This window comes from Tenrec ecaudatus, chromosome 1 (genome assembly GCF_050624435.1).
Source record: "Tenrec ecaudatus isolate mTenEca1 chromosome 1, mTenEca1.hap1, whole genome shotgun sequence".
NCBI classification, from domain to species: Eukaryota; Metazoa; Chordata; class Mammalia; order Afrosoricida; family Tenrecidae; genus Tenrec; species Tenrec ecaudatus.
Window position 1 is genome coordinate 126401595 of NC_134530.1, and position 21939 is coordinate 126423533.

General features: G+C 50.9%; 1 protein-coding gene across 1 annotated transcript in view; it reads right to left on the reverse strand.

Annotated features, from left to right (window-relative positions):
• Positions 1–21939, reverse strand: part of ABCA4 (ATP binding cassette subfamily A member 4) — a 163929-nt gene that overhangs the window by 74218 nt on the left and 67772 nt on the right. The window contains exons 12-17 of the mRNA XM_075539832.1: positions 16900–17105; positions 15907–16083; positions 13461–13683; positions 8642–8863; positions 6455–6659; positions 3448–3513 (exon numbers count right to left, since the gene is read on the reverse strand). Coding sequence (XP_075395947.1) covers positions 3448–3513; positions 6455–6659; positions 8642–8863; positions 13461–13683; positions 15907–16083; positions 16900–17105 — 1099 coding nt within the window. The remainder of the gene's footprint in view (positions 1–3447; positions 3514–6454; positions 6660–8641; positions 8864–13460; positions 13684–15906; positions 16084–16899; positions 17106–21939) is intronic.

Below are 21939 nucleotides of genomic sequence, written 5' to 3' on the forward strand. Positions count from 1 at the left end.
TCCCCCAGGTCAAAAGGGAGATTAAATGATTCAATATTACACTTTGACTTAACTACGGCTGCTTTAGTCAACTCTGCGATGCTCTCTGTCTGATAACAGGACCATCCTCACCTCTGACCTCTGCTTGGAGGGGATTCTCGGAGGTTTGATCATATGTGGACCATGCAAATGGATTTGGGGCTTCCACTGCAGCCATTCCCTTCCACAAACCAGGCGTTCACGGATGCCATTCCCTCCTTTAGATTTTGACTATATTATTTACAATCCTCAGATCACACAGCTGGTGAGGTTCTTCCACATGGACTTAGAGGCTGCCTCACTTAGATGACTGTTTGCTTGAAAGCAAGCCTTTAAGGCAAACTGGGAGGAAAAAATTTCAGGAGCCATATACCACATGAGGGCCCCTTCTCCAAAGTCTGCAGTGTGATAACAAAAGACATAAATCCAAGAAAAAAACAAAAACAGGGAAGGGAATGGAATATATAGTTCACCAAAAAGGCTGTTCAAATGCCCCCCTGCACGTGAAAAGCTGCTTGACACGGCACCGCCCTGTCCCTGCCGCAGTGAAACCCAGTCACCAAGTGGATTCCAATAAGTCAGGACTGCATCTGAATCGTGGCAGCGGGTTTGGAGTTTGGGCTAGGACAGAATCGAACTGCTCCAGAAGGTTCCCATCGCCAGAACTCTTTCCAGAACCGAGCTGTTATAGCTTTCTTCTGTGGAGTAGCTTGGGGTTTTGAACTGCCAACCTTTTGGTTGGCAGATGAGCACTGAACCACTTTTTAGACATCTTTGAGCAAAACCAACTGCATAGTGTCAACTCTGAATCATGTTGTTGGGTGTCATCGAGTCCGTTCCCACCTATAGCGGCCCTGTGCACAAAAGCACAGAACACGGCTGGTCCCGCGCCACGCTCACAGTGGTCCGGGCTGGAACCCGTCGTCGCAGCCACTCTGTCCATCCATCGCCTGAGGGCCTTCCTCTCTCTCACCTCCCCTCGACTGTACCAAGCCCAACGTCCTTCTCCAGCGACTGGTCAGTCCTGACAGCACGTCCCGGGTATGTAAGACGAAGTATCGCCATCCTTGCCTCCATTAGCTATCACCTCATCGCCATTACGAATCGTAATGATAAAACAACAACAAGCCCATGAAAACAAGTGTTGGGGGTTGTGGAGAAACAGGAGCTGATAGGAATGTCAGTAGTGTGGCCAGCAGTGTGGTCATGCTTCCAAAGATTAGGCATAGAGTTAGCACATGACTCGGGCATCCTCAGTCTGTACTCAGAAGAAGTTTCAGCAAAAACACAAACAGAAACCCATATACCAATGTTCACTCTAGCGCACAAAATGAACAACTTTGCATAGCACGGGCCCCCTCGGACACACACAGGATACGGTTACTAGTCAAGTCAACTGGAGGCAACTGGTTTGGTTGAGGTACCGATCTGGGAAAATTGAGGAGCGGAACACACACACACACACACACACACACACACACACACACACACACACATACACAGGCATATTTTATAAAGTTGGTCCTTGGTTTAAAAGGGCACCAGGACATCCCGTAAGGAGAAGAGAAGTGGAGAGACAGTCAGCCAAGGAAGCCCAAGGAAGCCAATGATGCCAGGCACCGGAAGTCTCTGGGCTTCAGCCCCGACCCGGGGCTCTCGGTGCCCGCTTCCCTCCGCCGAGCTGGAGAGGAGGTGGTGGAGCGGACGCATAGCAGCAAGTCCTTCTAGTTTGACGATGAATGGATTCTTCAACCTCTTGCCCACGTTCCTTGGATCCCTTGTGTGGTTAACATGCTCCACCAATGTACACTTGATCGGCATGGGACATGCGCCACGAAGCAGTTTAGTCACTGGAGTGAGTCCCTGGCCAGGAAATCTCAGTTACTGATGGAACCCCAATTCACCGGGGGCATCGTCTCCTGCCTCCTGTCCCTTCATTTGTGACAGGGGGGTGCTGGGTAGAAAGACTCAGCTCTCTTCTGGTTTCTGTCTAGCCTATGAAATGGATGGAAAGAATTTTGGCCAGCAAAAATATGTGGGGTTCTCCTTTGAAGAAGGATTTGTGTGATTATTTTTTAAGGTAGAGTGTCTGCTGGGGTTGTGGGGAAAGAAGAGACAGCGGTCCTACCATTCGTCCACATTCAAGCCATTCTCAGTGCACACGCCAGTGTGCCTGTGACCGAAGCGGAAAACCAGGTAGAGAGGACAGACCCACAGAACGGAAGATCTGGGCTGTCAATCTGCTGTTTGTCTGACCAGATAGTGCCTTCTAAAGGCATTCATGTAATGCCTTGGACAAAACACACATCTACCTTGGTGCTTCCAGACCCAATATGACACAGCAAAGAGCAAGTAGTGAGGGAAAAACCAGATTGGGAAGAAAGTGGTGCCCCCACCCCCTTCTCTTCTAAACCCCTTCGTTCCAGAGGAACCGCGGGATGCTCAGCGCTGAGACATCACTGAAGCGTCTGTGGTCCCCGCTCCCACAGCAATTCCTGGTTTGTTGTCAGTCACTACAGATACAGCTCCTGACTCACGGCAACCCCCACACAGCAGAACAAAACGCCGTCATCCCCATGATCAGTCATGACTCAGACCTTTCTGAGCCACACGATTTTCACTGGGTGATTTTTTGGAAGTAGACGGGCCTTCCTACTTAGCCTATCTGAGTGAGGAAGCTCTGCGGACCCTGGCTCAGCACCGCAGCAACCGGCAAGCCTCCATGGCCACCGGGTAAACTGTATCTAGCATCCGTCCCGGCCCAATTGTTCCGTCGTCCTCCTGTGTCGCAGAAAGACCAGCCCCAGGAGCGCCTGGAATAGGTACCCTCAGCATCAACAGCCCACACAAAGGTCTGGCTGGGCCATCACCCTGGGAGCAGGAAGTAATTCATTATATTTTGAAAAGGTGGTGAGGAAAAACAAATAAATATATAAGTAGAAGCATCAGATGGTGAACGCAAAGATCCTTCATGATTCTTTGGATCTCTTTGCCTCAATCCAAGAAGTTGCCTAAGTCACTTACGCCCTGCACTGCTCCGGTCTTCCTTCAGTAGCGTACAAGAATTGGGGCTGTATGCTAGAACTCTAAGTTGCAACCCTAGCTCTCTAACCCTAATTCTAAGTTGCACAAGCCGATTGCACTCTGTTTTGATTGGCCTTCCTTTAGTAGAGCAGAGGACCCGGGGTTTATCAGTGCTCAACCACTTGTCCTAGCCCAGGGTCCATGAGGAAGATGCAGGGGTGGGGCTGGGGGTGGGTGGGGCTTCCAGATGCTGGGATGCCTTGTCTTGGCAGCACAGCCACCAGGTGGAGGCTGATGCGCCAGGAGTCATGCCCTTGACATAAAGAGCCATTTCTACCACCCACACAGGCCCCATGTAGCTAGTTTTAGACACGACGACTCTGTGTTGGTTTTGAAGTAACTCACCTTCACCACCCAGCCAGTAGGACTCTTGCATCAGGAAGTACCAGGGAAGAGGAGTCCCATAATCACCTAAAATCAGACAAAGAAAGAGCACAGCCCAAGTTGTCGTCTTGTCCCACTGTGCCACAGTTCCCCACCATCCTGCATTTACCTCCCTGGATGTGGACTGGCCTCTGGAAACACATAGAGGTCATCAACCATAGCACGGCTGCTTCTCCAATGCTTTTAGCTAGAAGCTTATGCTTGGGTGGAACTAGGCACACTAAGACTGGTTCACGTTCCCCCCCACCTTGGAAAACATCACTGTAGAAATAAAGTATACCCTTTACCAAGGTTACACGATAATAATAAGCAGAATTGTTAATGTTTGTTGGATGCTTTCTCTGTGCCAGACAATGCTGTAAACAGGCTTCATGTAGAGAGAGGTTGTGTTGCCATTGTTTTTCAGATAGGGAAACTGTGCCCCGCAGAGGTGGAATAATCAGCTCAAGGTCATGGCTAATGAAATAGAGGTGCAGGGATTTGAACTTGGTAATCAGATTCTCATACAACTTTTCTTCACCACCCCATTCTACTGACTTCACTTGATGGCAGGGACAAACCCCCCAAATGCCCAGTTTGTTCTCTAAGCAAGTGTTTTTCATGCAAAACGCTGGCTTTGTGAGGGCAGGGCCATGTTCAATGACCACCGTGTGTTTCACAACTTTCTGCACTGCTGGCTTGCAGGCTGGAGAGCTGGCCTGCGGCACTCTTGTCTATCCCTCCGGTTCCAGAACACGGCTTGGTGGGGCTCCGACACAGTGCTATACAGTACACAGTACAAATACAGCACCCAGCTATTAAAGAAATGAGAACCTTTGGCTAAAAGAGGGTTAGGTACCGATTGCAATATCCAGTTAACCACGAATTCTCACTAGGGAGGAGTGAAAAAGTATGACTACAAGGTCATAGAAGTCTTTCTTAAACTCAGATGCCACATGGTGACCCTCTTGCCTCTCAGCGTACTATCCGCCTGGGGCCAGGCGCTTCTGATGGCCGTGTTTCCATCTCTCTAACCCTTCCCGGAAGACGTCTGCACGCTTCCATTGGCAACTTTGACCTCCTCAAGGGTCTGATCTTGTACACGTGTCCTTTGAGTCTGGGGAACCAAAAGCAGCCCGGGAGATGCTGTGGGTCACAGAGTGGAGGAGGTAAGGTTTCCTGACGAAGTTCTCCTAGAACAAACCTTGCTGCCCTGGAAGAAGGAGTCGTGATAGAAAGCAATCCCTCAGTACAACTCGCCTGCTCCTGTCCTCAGCGGTTTCCAGTTTCCTTCAACCTTCTGCATAATAACCCCCGCCCCAATCCTTTATCCTTCAAGAAAATCTGTCAAGAGTCCCCCTGGAGTCCCCCAACACAGTGGTCATAGCCTTCTGAGCTCTCTTTCGTCTTGGATTACACTGGCCCGATCCCCTTGGAGGCCACTGTTTCGATTGCACTTTGTTCCATGAAGGCCCCCCCCCCAGCAAGATGAAGACAAGAATGGTGCTGCGAGAACGCGCCCGCGGCCCCCACGGATCACAGCGATTTTCACCTGTCTATGTACGAATCAGAACCCTTGTAGCAATACTGCCCCCGCCTTCTCTGTGTACTATCTGCTCCTCATGGCACAGAGAGAAAACAGAGGCTAAGCTAGGTCAAGTGTGTCGCTCCACATGACACTGCTAGGATCTGCACCCAGGTCTCCTGCCTCTGAGGGTAGCCATCCTCCTCTGGGCTTGTTGAGCTCATCTGAAAGCCCTGAGAGCATCCTCCCCAGGAATCCTCCCGAGCCTCCCTCACCCCTGCTCGCTCCTTGGCCGAGGTTGGAGGCCAGCTCAAAACCGCAAAGTGGCTTTTACTTGACTAAGGGACCACTCCAGTGGAGCAGAGACGCCTTAACTACCAGACAGAGTAACCTGGGGAAACACACTTTTCTGCACAGCAAATGCAAAACTGTCCAGACACCCCGCTTTGGCGGGAGCTGCTTTTACTGCTGCCATATTCAGTGGTGGCGGTGGGGGTGGCCCTGAGTCAGCTCTGACTCATGGAGACCCCATGTGTGACGGAGGGCACCACCCTGCAGGTGATGACTCACCAAATAGCTACTCCGTGTCCACCAAATTCCCAGCACCTTCCAGGCCATGGGCCAATCGCAGGGAATGAAACAACCAGGTGCCTGTGCTCATGACGCATGCAGGCAGACACCTACAGATAGAGTCTCCGCCAGTAAGGACTGTTTTAAAGTAATAATAAAGTCAGGCCAGGGGTTAAGTGCATTGAAGGTTTGTTATTTATACGGGAACAGAAGACGATGACGGTTTTTGAGTGCGGAGAAACATCTCTGAGTAAGTGGCATTTGGGCAGGAAGCCAGTCTGCACATTGGAAGGAGGAAGAGGATGGGTGCTTCTGCCGGTGGGGACAGCAAAGACCCTGAGCAGGAACGAACTTGGTGTGTTGAAGAGCCACGAGGAAGCTGGCACAGAGAACTGTGGCTGCGAAGGGCATGGGGTGCGGACACAGTTGGAGACCCAGTGCTACAGATGGTCATTGGCTGCAGGTGGAGACCTTGGCTTTCACTCTGAGATGAAAAGCCCTGGGGGGATTAGCATAGGAGGGGGCACAGATTCTTAAAGGAGCTCTCTGAGACAGGGCAGAGAACCCACTGGGGTGGGGTGAGGTGGGGAATGAAGGTGGAAGATGGGAGTCTTGGACGGGGCAGGTAGTGGTGGAAGCAGTGATGAGGGACCAAATCCTGGGTGTGTCTTTAAAGGAGAGCCAACGGGATTTGCTGATGGATTTCTGGCGTCTACATTTAAGTTTTCCAATGCTGGTTCTGAGAGCACAGATTCAAAGAGCTTGGAAGTAATGGAATTTACAGCAGATGGAATGAGAGAGGGCTAGAATTATGAGTCAGCGTCAACTCAAGGACAACGGGTTTCAGAACCTGATGAACCCAATTGCTTTAAGTCTGTGGAGAGGAGCCCTTACCTGGAAACACCTGGTCAAGGTACCAGGCAGACAAGCCATACAGAGCAGCATCGAAGAGCAGCATCTTCATGGACAGCAGGAAACTGAACTCATCCCCCTCCAGAGGACTGCTGCCGATGTTGCTCCACTGCAGCCCCAGGCCTTGCTCTTCAATGCGAACCAGGTACTCCGTGCCAAATCCAAACGCCACAGGAGACAGCAGGCTCTGCAGTTGGGCACAAGGACCCAGGAGAGGAGCAGACGCTCTTTCACCCAACACAGCAGCCCCCCCACTCCCCCCGCCAAAACCCACAAGGTAGGGAGAGACGGAAAAGAAGGCCCATGTGGTATCTGTGTGTAAGCCCATCTGAGATAGTAAAGACAGTCTTCCCAGAGGAAGAAAATGTCTCTTGGGCCTCCAGGACCCTGTCCAATACCCTCTGGGCCACCTCTTACCTGTTCAATGGAGCACAGGTGAGTTGTAGTAGCAAAGAAAGGCCAGATCATAGAATACACCCAAGGACCGAAGGACCTCATGCCTTTCCTTTCCTTCTTCCCTCTCTCCCCCACTCCCTCCTTTCTCCTCTTTTTATTTCTCCCTAGCTCTTTCTTCAGATCACGCGGTGCTTGGCAGACCAAGGATGCTAACATGAAATGCTTAGGGAAAATCCCATTTGAAGGAATACAAGGCCAACCGTCTCCTAGGGCAGGCTAGGGGCTGGGCGAGAGACAGTCCCTTGATCCTTGCTGTCCATCCGAGAGTCTGGAAGACATCCCTTTACACTGACCACCACCTTTCCCCCAGCGTTGAAGCCTGAACAATCTCCTTTTATTCGTGTACAGCCAACACATCAATGGGATAGACGGAGTGCAGAAAGACATCTGAAAAGCTTCCAGGGCAGCGAAGTCTCGCTGGGTGGCTTCCAAGTGGGCAGAAAGCACACGATAGGGATTCACGATTTGAAGCGCCTTTGCTCAGAGACCTCGCTGTCGTGTGGGGGACTCAGGATGGGGTTCACTGGCACCGCTTTGCAGTAGGAAGGGATTGTCTAGCTATATGTTCTGGAAAACCCATGTCAAGGCCTCAGTTCAACTCAGAGCCACACGGTTGCTGCTGGTAGGCCCACACGCCCACCGGACTAGCTATGGCCCTGAGGGAGCTGCCAGCGTTCTGCTCACTGGTCACCAACACTGCTCCGGCACCCAGCTCTGGCCACGGGTTGAGTCATAGTGTTTCTTGTTAACAAGGCTATTGGGCTTATCGTAGAAAATGGGGTGCTATAAATGACAGCAGTGGCTTCCTTCGTTAACACATGACATAAAAGTTCATCAGCAACTCTGGAGCTGAACAAATAAAGTTTCGGTTGTAAGAACAAGGTGGATTGAGAACTTTCCCCAGCCCGCAGGCAGGTGACAATCCTTCCTGGATTCCACTGAGCTGCAGCCTGTGGAGAGGTTGATTCTTGAGAACCAAGAAGGGCGTGGCCCAGGGGAGTGGCGGAGTGGAAAACCAGTCATTGAAATCCCACGGAGCACAGGTCTATTCTGACCTCGGGGCTGCCAGGAGTCAGCATGGCTGGGATGGCACCTGGTAAGCTTTGGGTTGGTTTCAAGGTCCAGGTAGATTAGTGCGTGCCAATGAGGGGGCGGACATGGCTTAAAGAAAAACCATTACCCCCAAAGGCAGTGCTGTTAGGCCAGGGATCTAGTGGATTCAGAGCTCTCTCTACACCATTAAGCCACCGCCTGGAGCTCTCTCCTGACTGTGCTTTGGTCCTAGACGGAGGGGCTCATCTCTCTGTCCCTTTCTGCCTGTGCTGGGAGAGCTTTTTAAAGACACTTGTAGAATGACCCCAGTTCAAGTTCTTTTGGACAAAACCCCAACTCAATTCATAGAAATCTCTTTCTGGACAGAACCATCTGAATCTTGGCAAGCACTGGGGGAAAGAGCTGGCGTGGCCTGTCCCATGGCTGGGCCTCTTGGGAGAAGCACAGGGACCTGTGAGGGGAACTGCCGGTCCATTCCTGCCCAGGCAGGCTCACGGGGCAGGCTGGGCAAGGGGTAATGGTTAAAGTCGCTCTGGATGAAGTTGTCCCCCACTTTCTGCCCCTGAACCTTTAACCCTCACCCCCTTGATAGCACCTCAAAGGTAAGCAGTCCCAGGATGGGCTACAGAGCCTCCAGAGGATGCCAGCACAGCCCCTCACCATCGCCATCTTCAGCTCTGCCGTCACCTGGTCCTGCCAGGCAAAGCAGAGGATGTGCGGCAGGTAGAGGGTGAAATAGAGGACGCCACTGCACGCCGCTGCCAGGCTGGCCCTGCAGAAGAAGGTGCTGAGCAGGAAGCACTGTGTGATGGTGGCCGTGGAGAACGCCAGCAGGAACAGGAAGACGATGCACGGGTCGCTGTAATGGAGGATTCTTCCATGCTGAAACCAGAGGCCACAGATCACTATCCCTTCTCAACATCCGGGAGCAGTTTCACACACAGGGGGTGATCTCCGTGCAGGGACCCCAAGGTCCCAAGAAGCCCTCTTCCACCAGCCTGTTGTTCGGGTCCACGTGTCCCCGTGGAAAGACTCAATGCTTTGAATCGGTTTTTCCTACAGAGGCCAGTTCCCCGAGGACGGGTCATGGTGTAGGGCGGCTATCAGTCACTAGAGGCGCCCTGGTGGGGCGAAGGTGAAGTATGAAGCTGCTAACAGAAAGGCTGGAAGTTCAGACCTACCCAGTGGTTCTGGGGATCAGAAAGGGGACATCCCTAGAAACCTGGGGGGAACAATTCCACTCTGTCACATGGAGTTGCTATGAATTGAAGTCAACTCGACAGCATCCAACCACACCAGTTTCTATCTATTCCGTGTTAAGTAAACAGAGCTTTGACGGGGGAGGGGACACTGTGTATACTTACGACTAGAGCAGAGAGGAAGGCTGAGTTGGGGGTCATGGTGCCCCAACAGAGCCCCGAGAGTACTAAGTAGATGGGGAACTGAAGGTGGTGAGGGGCCACTCAAAACAAATTGTAATATTTTATCTGGAGCCTGGCCTGCTGATTTGATCATTTCCATTTGTAATCTGAGATTACAGGGGGGAAAAATCACGATTACTTCAACTCTCTTGGAAATGGATCGATCCTTCCTATTCATGCTCATCATACAAGTATAGATTTTAAAGCCTGTGGCACGGATTCAGTATCTTCCACATTAACGAGTGTATCAGTCACTTTGGGTTAGTAGAAATCAGGACCAAACTATCAACTTTCAGTAAGAGGGCTGCTTCCCAGTCACCCCGTAAGATAAATGAAGATGTTTGTTCACATGTACTAGGTCTTCTGGATTTTCACCCTTGCATACATATAAATGATTACAGCTATGTAGTCACCCTGAACATCTATGATTACATATGGATCATCCTGAATTTAGAAGTGCAAACAGGCCCATCTCATGAATGAGTGCTGAATTGGTATATATAATAACTATAATTCCCCGAAGCACTGGGTTCTTCTCAGTCGACGGGGAGATAAGTTAATAATGCTCTCCATGGGCATCGAGAGGAGACCTGAACAAATGTGTTACTTCTCTGCTATTGCCACTGTTTCTCTTTTCGACTTTAACACCTGTCAGGCACTGAGCGATGGAAAACGAGGATGAAATAAATGACAAAGGGGATGGAAGGCGGCCATGCTTAGCTAGAATGGCTGCGAGGAATTCTAGACAACAGGCAAGATTAGGGCTCAGAGGTCTTGCCTCTGTGTGTTAGAGTTCCCAGCACCCCCCTGGAAAGCCCACCCCTGTCCTTCATCACCTGGGAACCCAGCACAAGCAAGCCCATGACTGGGCATGTGGCTTTTGGCTAGAAGCACATGAAGATGGTTGTTGCTCTTCTCAGAAGATTAAAATCCATTTCTAAGCCCAGTTTCCACTCTAAGCAAGGACCTAGGCCTTTTAAGCACGGTGTCAATGCGGGCTCATAGCAACCCTGGAGGACAGAGCAGAACTGCCCCCACAGGATGTCCAAGGGCATAAATATTTGCAGAAGATGGGCACACCTTTCATCCATGGGGCAGCTAGTGGGTTCAAACCACCGACCTCTAGGGCTAATTATAATTGACTGAAGGCAGAGGTGTGTGCCGTGCCTTGGATTCCTACAACAACCACGTTTCTTTGTTGTTTCAGGAGCTGACATAGTAATGTCACCTTCCCATTGTCCCTGCCTCCAGCTTCTTTCCTGCACAGTTGTGGTGAGGAGGAAGGCACGGCGAAAGATGGGAAAGCCATTCAAAGGAAAACCCTATTTCGGTGTGGAAACCTCTGTTTCCGTCCTTACTGGAACAATGCAATGCTTCCCATGAGGAGACACCCCTTTGTGTAGGAAGCTGCCTGTCTCACGTCCTAAAAGCTTTGAAGTCCTAAAGGTCTAGTGAAGGTAGAGTTCAAAGGCAAGTCAGGCAGTCTCATGACCATTGCAAGCCACGGGTTTGTATAGTTCTACTGTCTTGAACTCTGAGACCACGGACTATCCCAGCAAAGAACAGGCCAAAGTATGGGAACGAGCAGGGGGCCCGGCCAGAGGAAGACGAGGACCTTCTCCTCTCGTCTCTGTACAGCTCTGGCACCATTGGCAAATTTAAAACCACATTCAGATAGATTGTATTGTTTGAACAGAGTGCCCTTTCCTCAGCGCTGCCTGTGAAAGAACTCCAGCACAGGGCCTGGCTACGGCTAAAACGCACTGGATGTTCGTGCCACCCAGGCTTGGCACACTTTCCTGCAGAGATAGGATTTTCTTTAACTGGCTATGTGTTGGTAGCAATGGAACATTCATGGGCTTGGTCAACACCAGGGATGGTCCAGCACGGAATGGGAGACACTTAGCCAGAGTTCTACAGATCATCGTACATATTACACATGATGGAGTACTTAACAGGGGGCGAGTGGGGGAAAGGGGGGCTTCAAAAAGTTCACGGGAAATTCCTGTTACAAAGAGTTATGCATGGATTTCAAAAACTTCTTTTTTCATCAGCATAAATTCATATTCAATTGTTGTAACATGTCTGCACAAGACCTAGTTTGAGGCACTAAGAAGGATACAACTTCAATTTGAAAAAAGCGCTTATCAGAGCAACACCAGTTCTGGGAAAACTGAAGCAGGGATGAACCTCAAGGTTATCTTGCAGCTTGGATGAAAGAACTGATGCTTCCTGGTGAAGCATCTGTGGGGGCAGTGCCCCCCAAGAAAGCAGCAGGTTACAAATCGATAACTCATTTTAAGAAGGGATGGGATGATGATGAAGGTACAACATCCAGCAGCAGAGCATCGACATCAATTTTCAAAGAATAAAAGGAACCATCTCTGGGCCCCCATTAAAGAGGACTGCTGATTAAAAGCAGAAACGACAGTCAACATCATAGACATCTTCGTTAGTTCAGCTTCCACCATTCTGACTGAAAATTCTAAGTTCACCTTCTGCTCAGGGGAAGCCACGATCGTTGCACCCAGATCAACTGTAGACAAGAGCAGAGAATATGATGGAAGTTTTAAGCAAGTGGGACCAAAATCCTGAAGCATTGATTGGAAGAACTGTAACAGGAGATGAATCCTGGCTTTACCGGTACATCCTAAAGACAAAACATAAGCAAAGCAATGGCTACCAAGAGGCAGCAGTGGTCCAGCCAGAGCAGAGGTGGGCTAGTCAAGTGCAAAGGTCATGGTAACAGTTCCCTTGGGCTGCTCAAGGCATGCTGCCTAGCGGTTTTCTGGAGGGCCAAAGAATGACAACATCTGCTTATTCTGAGAGTGTTTTGAGAAAGGCAGCCAAAGCTGGATGTCACAGGAAAACCTTTGGGGAAAACTCACCACAAAGCCCTTCCCATCAAGACAATGCTCCTTCTCATTCCTCTCATCAAAAAAAAGTCAAATTTTGGGAGTTTCAATGAAAAATCATTTGGCATCCACCTTACAGTGCTTTGATTCTTCCTTACTTGTTTTTGTTTCCTAATCTTAGGGGAAATAAAACTTTAAAAGGTGTCCATTTTTCTTCAGTTAGTAATGTGAAAAGGACTGAGTTAATGTGGTTCAATTTCCAGGGTGCTCAGTTCTTAAGAGAGGGTCTAAATGGCTGAGATTGTTGTTTACAGAAGTGCCAGTAACTTGATGGAGCTTATGTTAAGAAATAAAGTTAATATTTAATATTTTTATCTTTTAATTCTATTTTCCCCACAAACTTTTGAAGTCCCTTTGTGTGATGGTGGGCGGAGGAGGAGGAGGAGAAGAAGAATATGAAGAAAGCTTGAAATGACTATGTTAGGAGCTTGTAAATTCCACCAAAGAAAATACTTTAAAATATATACATATGCCCTTATCATACAACAATTACGATAAATCATTATATTGTGGAAGAACTAAAAATAAGGGATTAGAGTATATTTGTGGGGAAAAAAAGTCTTATTTTCAATTCGAGCTTACAAGAGAGCTATACATTTGCAGAAGGTAGATCCATGCAAGCTCTCTACAGCTATAAAAACTCCTTCTCACAGAGAGGGATGGGCTCCAAATTCCACTCTTGAAAGAGAAAGACCTTGGAGATTCTGCAGGCAGGAGAATAGTCTTATGGGAAGTCGTGAACGGTTTGCCCTGATTATGGTATCACTGCACAGGCTTGCCACGTTCCAATTTCAGCCAGAAGTTGGGAAAGTGGTCTGAAGAAAACACTCCACGCTCTCATCCCTTCTGTGTTTGCAAAGAGAGGAGGCCTCTGAACACAGGCTACTGATGCTGCGCCCTGCTGACAGCAGCCTCTCGAGCGGACCCAGCATCACTTGAAAGGATGCTACGGCACAGTGACTCCTTAGGAAGTCTTTGTCTCTCTGACAGTCTTGCCTTTGTCAAAAGAACGAGGCAGCTAAACTGTCAGGCTCTCACTGGCAGTCAGATAACTAATCTAGGCAGAGTTCACTAACAGGAGCAAGCGTAGGAAGAACCAAAGTAGGCGAGGCTGTTCAAGTCTTCTGCGTCTGTCTGACTTACCATAATGAACACGGTCAGGAGGAAGATGCTCACTGACATGACTGAGAAGCTGTCCAGGAACCACGTACACCAGATGACGGCATTCGAAACACCTTGATTTTTCAGAGTCTCCTTCAGCCTCAACTCCTTCTCTAACACGATGCTCTTTACAGTCATGGAGACCGAGTAGATCCAGGCCAGCACCATGAAGATCGGGAAACAGCGGTTCAGGATGATCATAAAGCTGAGGCAAGAGGAAAGACTCAGAATCAGAGCGTGCCCTGTACCTAGTGAAGGCAGAGTCCACTTTTCTTGAATGGCTGTGTGGAGAACCATGCCCGGATAAGCAGAAACATCTCTACTGAGCATTCAGTGTGGACCTGGATGGTTCCACACTCTGTATTTTGGCCCCAAAGCATTACTTTTTCTCTAGAGCACAATGGTAGCTTTCTTGGTAGCTCAGATGAATAAATAAGTAACATGATTGAATAAAACTGTACTCTACATGTTGTGTAGCAGCGCTGTGGTGTACTGGCTACGTGTTAAGCTGCGAGCCGCATGGTCAGTAGTTCGAAACCACCAGCAGCTCCACAGGAGAAAGTCTGGACCTGCTACTGCCATAAATAGTTGGTCTCAGAAACCCACAGGGGATTGCGATGAGTCAGCACTGACTGATGGCAGTGAGTGTGGTTTGGGTTTTATAGACGAGTTCATGGACATTCCCTGTATGGCCTCAGAGGAAAGAGCTGCAGACTCGATCGTGCTATGGCAGCACAGCTAAGCGGGCGAATTATACAGACGAGCAACTGGTAGAGTGGAGATGAATAATTGCCGTCCCTGTCAAGGTTTCAGCCAGGTCGGCATGTCAGCCTGACGGTTCAAGCCCATGTCTGGCAGGAAGAGGCACCCGGTCATTAATCAGTGTGGCAATTCTAAAAGACACTGGTCCCATAAATAAACCCACCAGCGAGTCTGTTCGACACGCCAGCTGTCTCTGCCAGCCACGTGCAGCGTGGATTCGTGGATGTGGGTTCCAGGAACCAAGGTGGATCTGATTGTCTGGAATGACTTTGTGAGGATCTTTATATGTGCCAGCTAAACCTCTGGGGTTGTTATCTGTCGATTGAAAACACACAAACCAAGGCCACAGAGTTGATTCAGAATGCCAGCCACCGGAGAGAAGGGTGGAGTTGCCCGTTGAGGTGTCCAGCAAGGCGCACACAGCCTCCTTTCTCCGGCAGAGGGGCTGCTGGGTGCCCAGCAAGGACCTTGTGGTTAGCAGGTCCCCGTGCGAAGCCCACTATGCCACCAGGGCTCCTACTGGCAGCGGTTTGGGGGCCCCAGTGGCCCAGTTCCAGTGTAGGAGGGGTTCGCTCAAAATGGCCCCAGGAGTGGGAAGTTCAAGTGTGCACTTCTGAGGCTGGCCACCAGAGAGCTCCCCCACACTGAAAGGCCCAGTCCTGAGCGCTTCACTTTCATCCAGATTCACTCCCTGTCCCTCCCTTCCTGCCCTCAAAAGTGGAACTGGGGTTTTGCCTGGCTTCCACCGCTGTTCTCTGCCAGTGCCCAAACCCAACCTGGCTCAGAATGTAGTGGGCATGTTCAGTGGTTTCCTCGGCGGTCTTCGACAGAACTGAGCTTGGAGAAGTGACCAGACGAAGTGCCCAGAAAAGGATGCCTGGGCCTGATTGGGTTTTACTTCACTGCCTCACCAGCTAGCTGGGTGACTCCCTCCTCTCCTTCCCAAGTCTCTGCAGACACACGGTACACTATGGGGACCTGGCCAGTTTCCGTCCAGAAGCGGAGTCCCTGAACCAACTCTTGGCCCCTGCTGCTGGCCTGGGGGACTTTTCCTGAGCCCACCCGCCAGGCGAATGAGTGTGCCCACCCCGCTTTCTCTTCTCTGCGCCTCTCTTCAGCACCCCGCAAACTGTGCTCAGCAAAAAGCACTTCCTCAGCCCAGGGACCTGAGCACATCCTCCTTTTCCATCATGGGCATGTTAATTAAAGCAGTGGCCAAGCTACTCCTACTCCGAGGCTCCTGGGAACCGGACCTACTGGCCATGCAGATGCCCCATTTGCTGATTTGGCAATCACTGAGCAAACACTCTGACCCAAACCCTTCCACATACCAAACACACTACGTAGTGGGAATTAAAAAAAAAGAAAAGCCTTTGTCTTCTCCCCTCCCCTCTCTTCCCCTCCCCTCCCCTCCCCTCCCTCACTTCCCTGGCATTCATTTTCACCTTCCCTTCCACCCACACTGCCAACTTCTTTCTCGCTCCCTGCCACTTCGCTTGTGCACCTGCCCCTGCCTTGAGCCTGGCAGTAGGCTCTTCATTCAGAGCCCCTCCCTCCCCAGTCGGACCCTAGTCTCTGGGTTCTCTCCAAAGACACTCAAGCCCTGGGAGGTGCTCGACCTCATCCAGCCCCAGGAGTCGAGTGGCCTGTTTGGCTCAGGACTCACGAGTCGTCCACGAAGCAGGGGTAAGGCATCTGCTGGAGATAGATTCCAACTGGAACCGCAGCCTGGGTCTGACTCCTGGTGATCCCGCGTTCGATCATGTCCTGCAGATAGGCAAACCCTCCCCAGACATAACGGAAGTCCTCCACGGGGTCGGCTCTGGGGCCCGAATCCCAGTACCTGCGAAGCAACCAGAGGGGCGGGCACGGCAAACGAAGAAGCAGTTCGCTTGAAACCTACGATTGGAACCTCCCAAACTACCCAATTCCACGCTCTAAGTCAGCGTCTATGTCTCAGTCAGGAATACTGGGCGCAATGACCTTCTGGAATTGCCTTCCCACGGGGGCTCTACCTCGAGCTTTACTATGCATGGCAACTTCTTCTAGTTAACTTGTATTGATCTCTACCGACTGAGCCCAGGCTCGGTGCCCTTGGCTGTAAACAGAACAACGGCAAGCAAACCGTAGCCTGTTGCAGTGTAGTTGATGCTGACGTGCAGCGAGTCTACGCGGCAGAGTGGAACTGCCCCACAGCGTCGCCAAGGCTGTAATCGGCACAGCAATCGAAGCAGCCAGCCACGTCTTTCTCCCCGGGCAGGGCTGCTGAGCTCCGAACCCCAATCAAACCTGCCCTGCCAGGGGTCCTCCTCCTCAAGGGAAACCAAATGCCAGTCCCACCAACTTGGGAGAAACTCTGTTTCTCTGGGAAGCCAGTCCAATATCTTGAGGTTCTATCAACAAATTACGCAAAGGCCAGCCAGGGACAAGCCGACTGGAGGGACATAAAGACAGGGTAGCCGATTCCCCGTGTGGTACTAACTAACAGCTTCAACCAGTTAGCTTAGTTCTTTGATCCCACAGGGTTTCTACGCTTTTGCAAGGAAACTTCCTACCACTGGGAGGAGGAGATGGGTGGCCTGAGTCCAGAAGGGCCCCCTTCTCCTTGAGTCAGCCCCAGGGAGCGGCTACCACCTTCTGAGGCTAGCCGGGCCGTCACCTGTCTTTGAGCTTATTGGTTTTCTCCACCACATCGATGTCCATGCGGATCTTGTACTTGACATGCGGTGGTAAGGTGCTGGTCCAGGGGTCCATGTCGGGAAACACCACGCCAGCCCAGAACCGGTTTTCCTCCAGCAGAGCCAGGGCCCGTTGGGTGAGTTGCATCTCATCATCGTAGCTTTCAAACTTATCCAAGGTCAAGCACTGCAGACAACCACAAAAGTGGAGAGACTTTGAGGGGCGCCCGTGGCAAAGAGTCCACCACAGCAAAGGCCGAGAAGGGCAGCTTCCTCAAGGAGGGGTCCAAACGCAAGAAGACCTAGACAAGGCGTGTTTGCTTCACTCTGCAGTCTGGTGTCACTGTGTCTGGCTTTGGGGGTGGGAGGGGGCTTGGAAGTGCTGACTTGCTCTTGGCTCCAACACGTTTCGCGAGGGCCATGGGAGCCAGCTGTCCGAGCTGCCCAAATGTGCACCCCCTCAGGTGACAAGAACACGCAGGGTGCCCACTCCCCAGGGGGGGAGGGGAGGCAGTGAGGTCACACTGGGTGCGCGCTGCTTTGAAGATAACAGAGCTTTAGAAGGTGAAAGAAGCATTCGTCGCCTTGAACCTTCCTGCCTCGCTCCAAACGCACATGGGTGCCCGACCCGCGGGCGGAGGGAAGAACAAGTGGGAAGGCAATGACAGAGCATCCAAGGGATTTAGTCAGAGAAGTCATGTCCAGGAACGACTGCACGGCAGGCAATAGTAAAGGAGGAATTTCCTAATACATGTACCTGTCACCCCCCACCCCCATCACCCACCCCCTGTTACCCTCCCCCCTCAGAAGACCCAAATGAATCATTTCTTTTAATTTAAATATTAGGGTTCATCTACTCTTAGAGCGTTATTAAATCATTTTATTATATTTGGGCCTGTTTTCCCCTTAGCCTCTCGGGCCTAACTACCCAGCAGGCATTTGTGCTGATGGCTCTTAGCATATAACTCACAAGAGGTCAGATGGCCTTGTCTTGATTCGTACATCCTCTGGACGCTTACCGAGAGCGTCTGCAACGTGCCAGAGCCTGCTGGGCTCCAGGGATGCTGGGGGAGAGATCACAATCTCATCTTGAAAGAAACTCAGCGCGTAGAGGACTGGGGTAACCAACCATTGTGATACAGAATGAGCAGGTTCTGATGAAGTAGCCCAAGTGCTCTGGGGGCCTAGAGGAGGAACACGCCTAAGTCTACCTGGATGGGCCCTGGGAGGCTGCCTGGGGATAAGACCCGTACACAGGATGACCATGCACAGGAAGAAAAGTCAGGAAGGTTAGCTGAGGCTTAGGGAGCAGCCCCCGGAGTGTCTGGTGACCTGAAAGGGGAATGAGGCCCTTATAGGAGGAGGGGACTTCAACAAACGTCCGTGGAAAATGCCTTTATTCTTTTCTTTCCATTTTTCCATGAGTGTGTCAAAGCTTCCTGGTAATTACATCACTAGTGCACTAGAACAAGGGGGGCGCTTCCCAAAGATATGTAGATCCAGGCTGCACCCAAACCAACCAGTTAAATCAGAATCTTGTGAGATGGGGCTAGGGCAGCAGTGTTTTTCCCAAAGTCATCACACACACCCCCTCCCCTGGCTCCCTTGAAATTTCAATGTGCAGAGAAGCATGCAAGGTGGATGGGGGTGTCTAATCCAGTGGTTCTCAACCTTCCTAAGGCCCTGACCTTTCATACAGCTCCTCATGTGGTGGTGACGCCCCCAACCATAAAATTATTTTCATCGCTACTTCATCACTGTCATTTTGCTACTGTGATGAATCGTGAAAGGGTCGTTCGACCCCCAGGTTGAGCACTGCTGTCCTAAGCAAAGGGGCAGTGGTAGACTTCTCCCCGTCCACGTGAGCGAGCCAGGTTTGATTCCTGGCTAATGCACTTCATGCAGAGCCACCGCCCACTGTCTCCTAGTGGAGCTGTGCGTGCTGCGATGGTGCTGAACAGGCTTCAACGGGGCTTCTAGACTCACAGACTAGAGAGACCGCGCTGCTATGGAAAGCCCTGTGAATCCCAGCGGTCCAGTAGAGCACCCAGCCCGGGAGTGGGGCAGGGCCTGCTGTGCATGGGCTCGCCATGAGCAGGGAGTCAATTCAGTAGCAGCCAACAAAACATGATCTATAAGAAGGTTGCCAAAAGTTTGTGGGGGAAATTCCACTGTCTTTTAATTACATTTTCCACAAACTTTTTGAAGCCCCGTCTTTTTCTGAGCAGACTGTGCCCGACAGATCACTGGTGGGATGGACGGCGTAGCAGGGTAAGGTGGATAGGAGGAGGCTAGGCACACAGCAGTCAGCCTGGTTAGAAAGCTGCTGTGCCCTTGGTTTAGGAGCACAGAAATTCGCACAAAGAGCATACGAGTTACTTGGAATGCCCATTTTCCTGACAAGGGTCTGGGAGAGGATTCCCTCCCTGGGCCCAGCTTCGTCCTGCATATCGGAGAACTGGGGGAGAAGCTGGGCTAGGAGCTCACAGTGCTCACAACCGGAAAAACGCTACTGTCGTTCTCAGGTGGCCTCGTGTCAGGTCCATGTGTAACAGAATGACACACTCCTGGCCTGCACCATCCTCACGATGGTGATGTTGAAGCCTCGTGTTGTTGTAGCTACGGTGTCGGTCCATTTCCTGGAGAGTTTTCCTCTTTTTTGCCGACCCGCCACTTTACTAAGGACGCTGTCCTTTCCCCGGGACTTGTTTCTTCTGACAGCCTGTTCACAGTGCATGAGATGAAGTCTTGCCATCACTTCTAAGGAGCATTCTGGCTGTACTTCTTCCAAGACCGACCTGTTTGTCCTTCTGGTGGCCCACAGCACTTTCAGTATTCTTCACGGACACTATAATCCAAATGCTTCAATTCTTCTGCGATCTTCTTATCCATTGTCCAACTTCCGCGTGCATCTGGGGCAACTGAAAAGCGCCAGGGCTGGGGGTAGGCAATTCTTGGTCCTCCGAGTGCCAGCCTTGCTCTCCAGCATTTCCAGAGGTCTTGTGCAGCAGATTTGTTCGATGCAGCAGGCTGCTTTGTTCCTTGACAGGCGCTTCCATGAGCATTGATTGTAGATCTAAGCAAAATTTACATGCCTGGCAACTTCAGTCTTTTCCCATTTGGCTTGATGCGGTTCATTGGCCCGGTTGTGAGAAGTTTGATATTCTTTACATTGAGTTGTCATCCATCCTGAAGGCCTCAGTCCTCGCATCTTCGTCAGCAAGTGCTTCAAGGCCTCCTCCTTTTCAGCAAGCAAGGCCGTGTCATCTGCATGTTGCAGGCGGTCCAGCAGCCATCCTCCAATCCTGATGCCATGTTCCTCTTCATGCAACCCAGTGTCTCTGATGAGTTGATCTGCACACAGATTGAATAATAGGGGAGCGGCTGCCACCCCGACACCCATCTTTTCTGATTGTCAAACATGTGGCACCCCCTTGTGCTGTTCAGATGGCTTCCGCTTGGTCCATGTGTAGGTCCTACAAGATCAAAATTGCGCGTTCTGCAATTCCTATTCTTCCCAATGTTTTCCATCATTTGCTATGATCCATATAACCAAATGCTTTTACATAGTCACTGAAACGCAGATCAGTGCTGGATCCCGTCAGCCCCCCAGCACAACAGAACAAAACACTGCGTGGTCATGTGCCACCCTTTTATGAGTCATGGGGTGGACTGATCTGAGACACAGGATTTTAGGTGGCTGGGTATTACAGGTAGATCGCCAGGACTCTCTACCTGGTGTATCTGCGTCTGGAAGCTCCCCTGAAACCTGTTCAGCATCATAGCAAAATGCAACCTGACAGATGGATAGTTTCCGCATATGATGTACACTGACTGGGAATAGAATTCTCGGTCTCCCACATGGAGCAGGAACCTTCTACCCATGAACCATAGAATAAGTATCAAATCTCCGCTCATTTGATGCCAGGAGAATTGTTCCCGGAAGAAATAAAGAAGCAAGAAAGGTGGACCCATTAGAGGACCTAACAGGAGACCCAAGCTGCCACCACACTGAGTAGAAGCCGGCAAAGCCAGTCCTGCCGCTGCAAACACCTCACTGCTAACTCTCAGACCAGAGGCTGCAGGGCCCGCCCCCGGGCCAGAGACCTCTCATTCCCGCGGAGCGGGGTTGCAATGGAACAAGGGACTGCCAGCAGAGTTTAGGGCCTTCTGAACTAACGTGCCTCTTCCTGAGGCTCCCAGCCTGGGAGCAGGCCCTGTGCGATGTTCTCAGTCTTCCAGATAAAGAGAAAGAAAACAAAGGAAACTGCTAACTTTCCAGCGATACGGGAAAGAGGAACTCAGGTACATGAGAAAATCTGGGGGCCACGGCTTAAATAACACCCCGAGAAGAAGATCATTATTTTGGAAGGAAATGGAACTGGTGTTTCTTTAAAGCGTGCCATGAAGGGTAGTCGCACGTCACGAAGTGAGTGGAAATGGGGGCGTTTCTTCCGTCAGTCTTGTACGAACAGGCGGTCCCTAAGCTAATCTTCCCCTGAGCAGAGCCTTGTTGCCGTCGAATCCATTGCAACTGTCCTTGGGCGAGAAGACGCATCTAAGTGCCTCCCAGAGGAGGAGGGGATCTCCAGAAATGTCCCTGTCCTCTCTGTAGGGGTGACCTTGTTGTTCGGAGTCGGGTGCCCTCAGGTTCCTTTTGACCCGTAGCGACCCAGCAGGACAGAGCAGAACTGGCCCCTAGACTGCTGCTCTAGACTGTGCATTTCACAGGGAGCCCTGTTGGCACGGGGTTAAAGTACTTGACAGCTAACCATCAGGCTGGTGCTTCAAACCCTTCAGCTATCTCATGGAAGAAAGAGGAGGCTCTCTGCTCCCGTCAAGATTTTAAAAGTCTCAGAAACTCAAAACCCTTGTCCTAAAAGGCCACTTCGACGGGCAGCAGTGGGTGGGTAATGCCTTCTCCCGCTGAGTTCGAACTGTCGACCTGTCAGTTCGCAGCTGAGCGCTTAACTGCTGGGCTGTCAGCGTCCCTTAGACATAGTTTACACATTTCTCAGGAG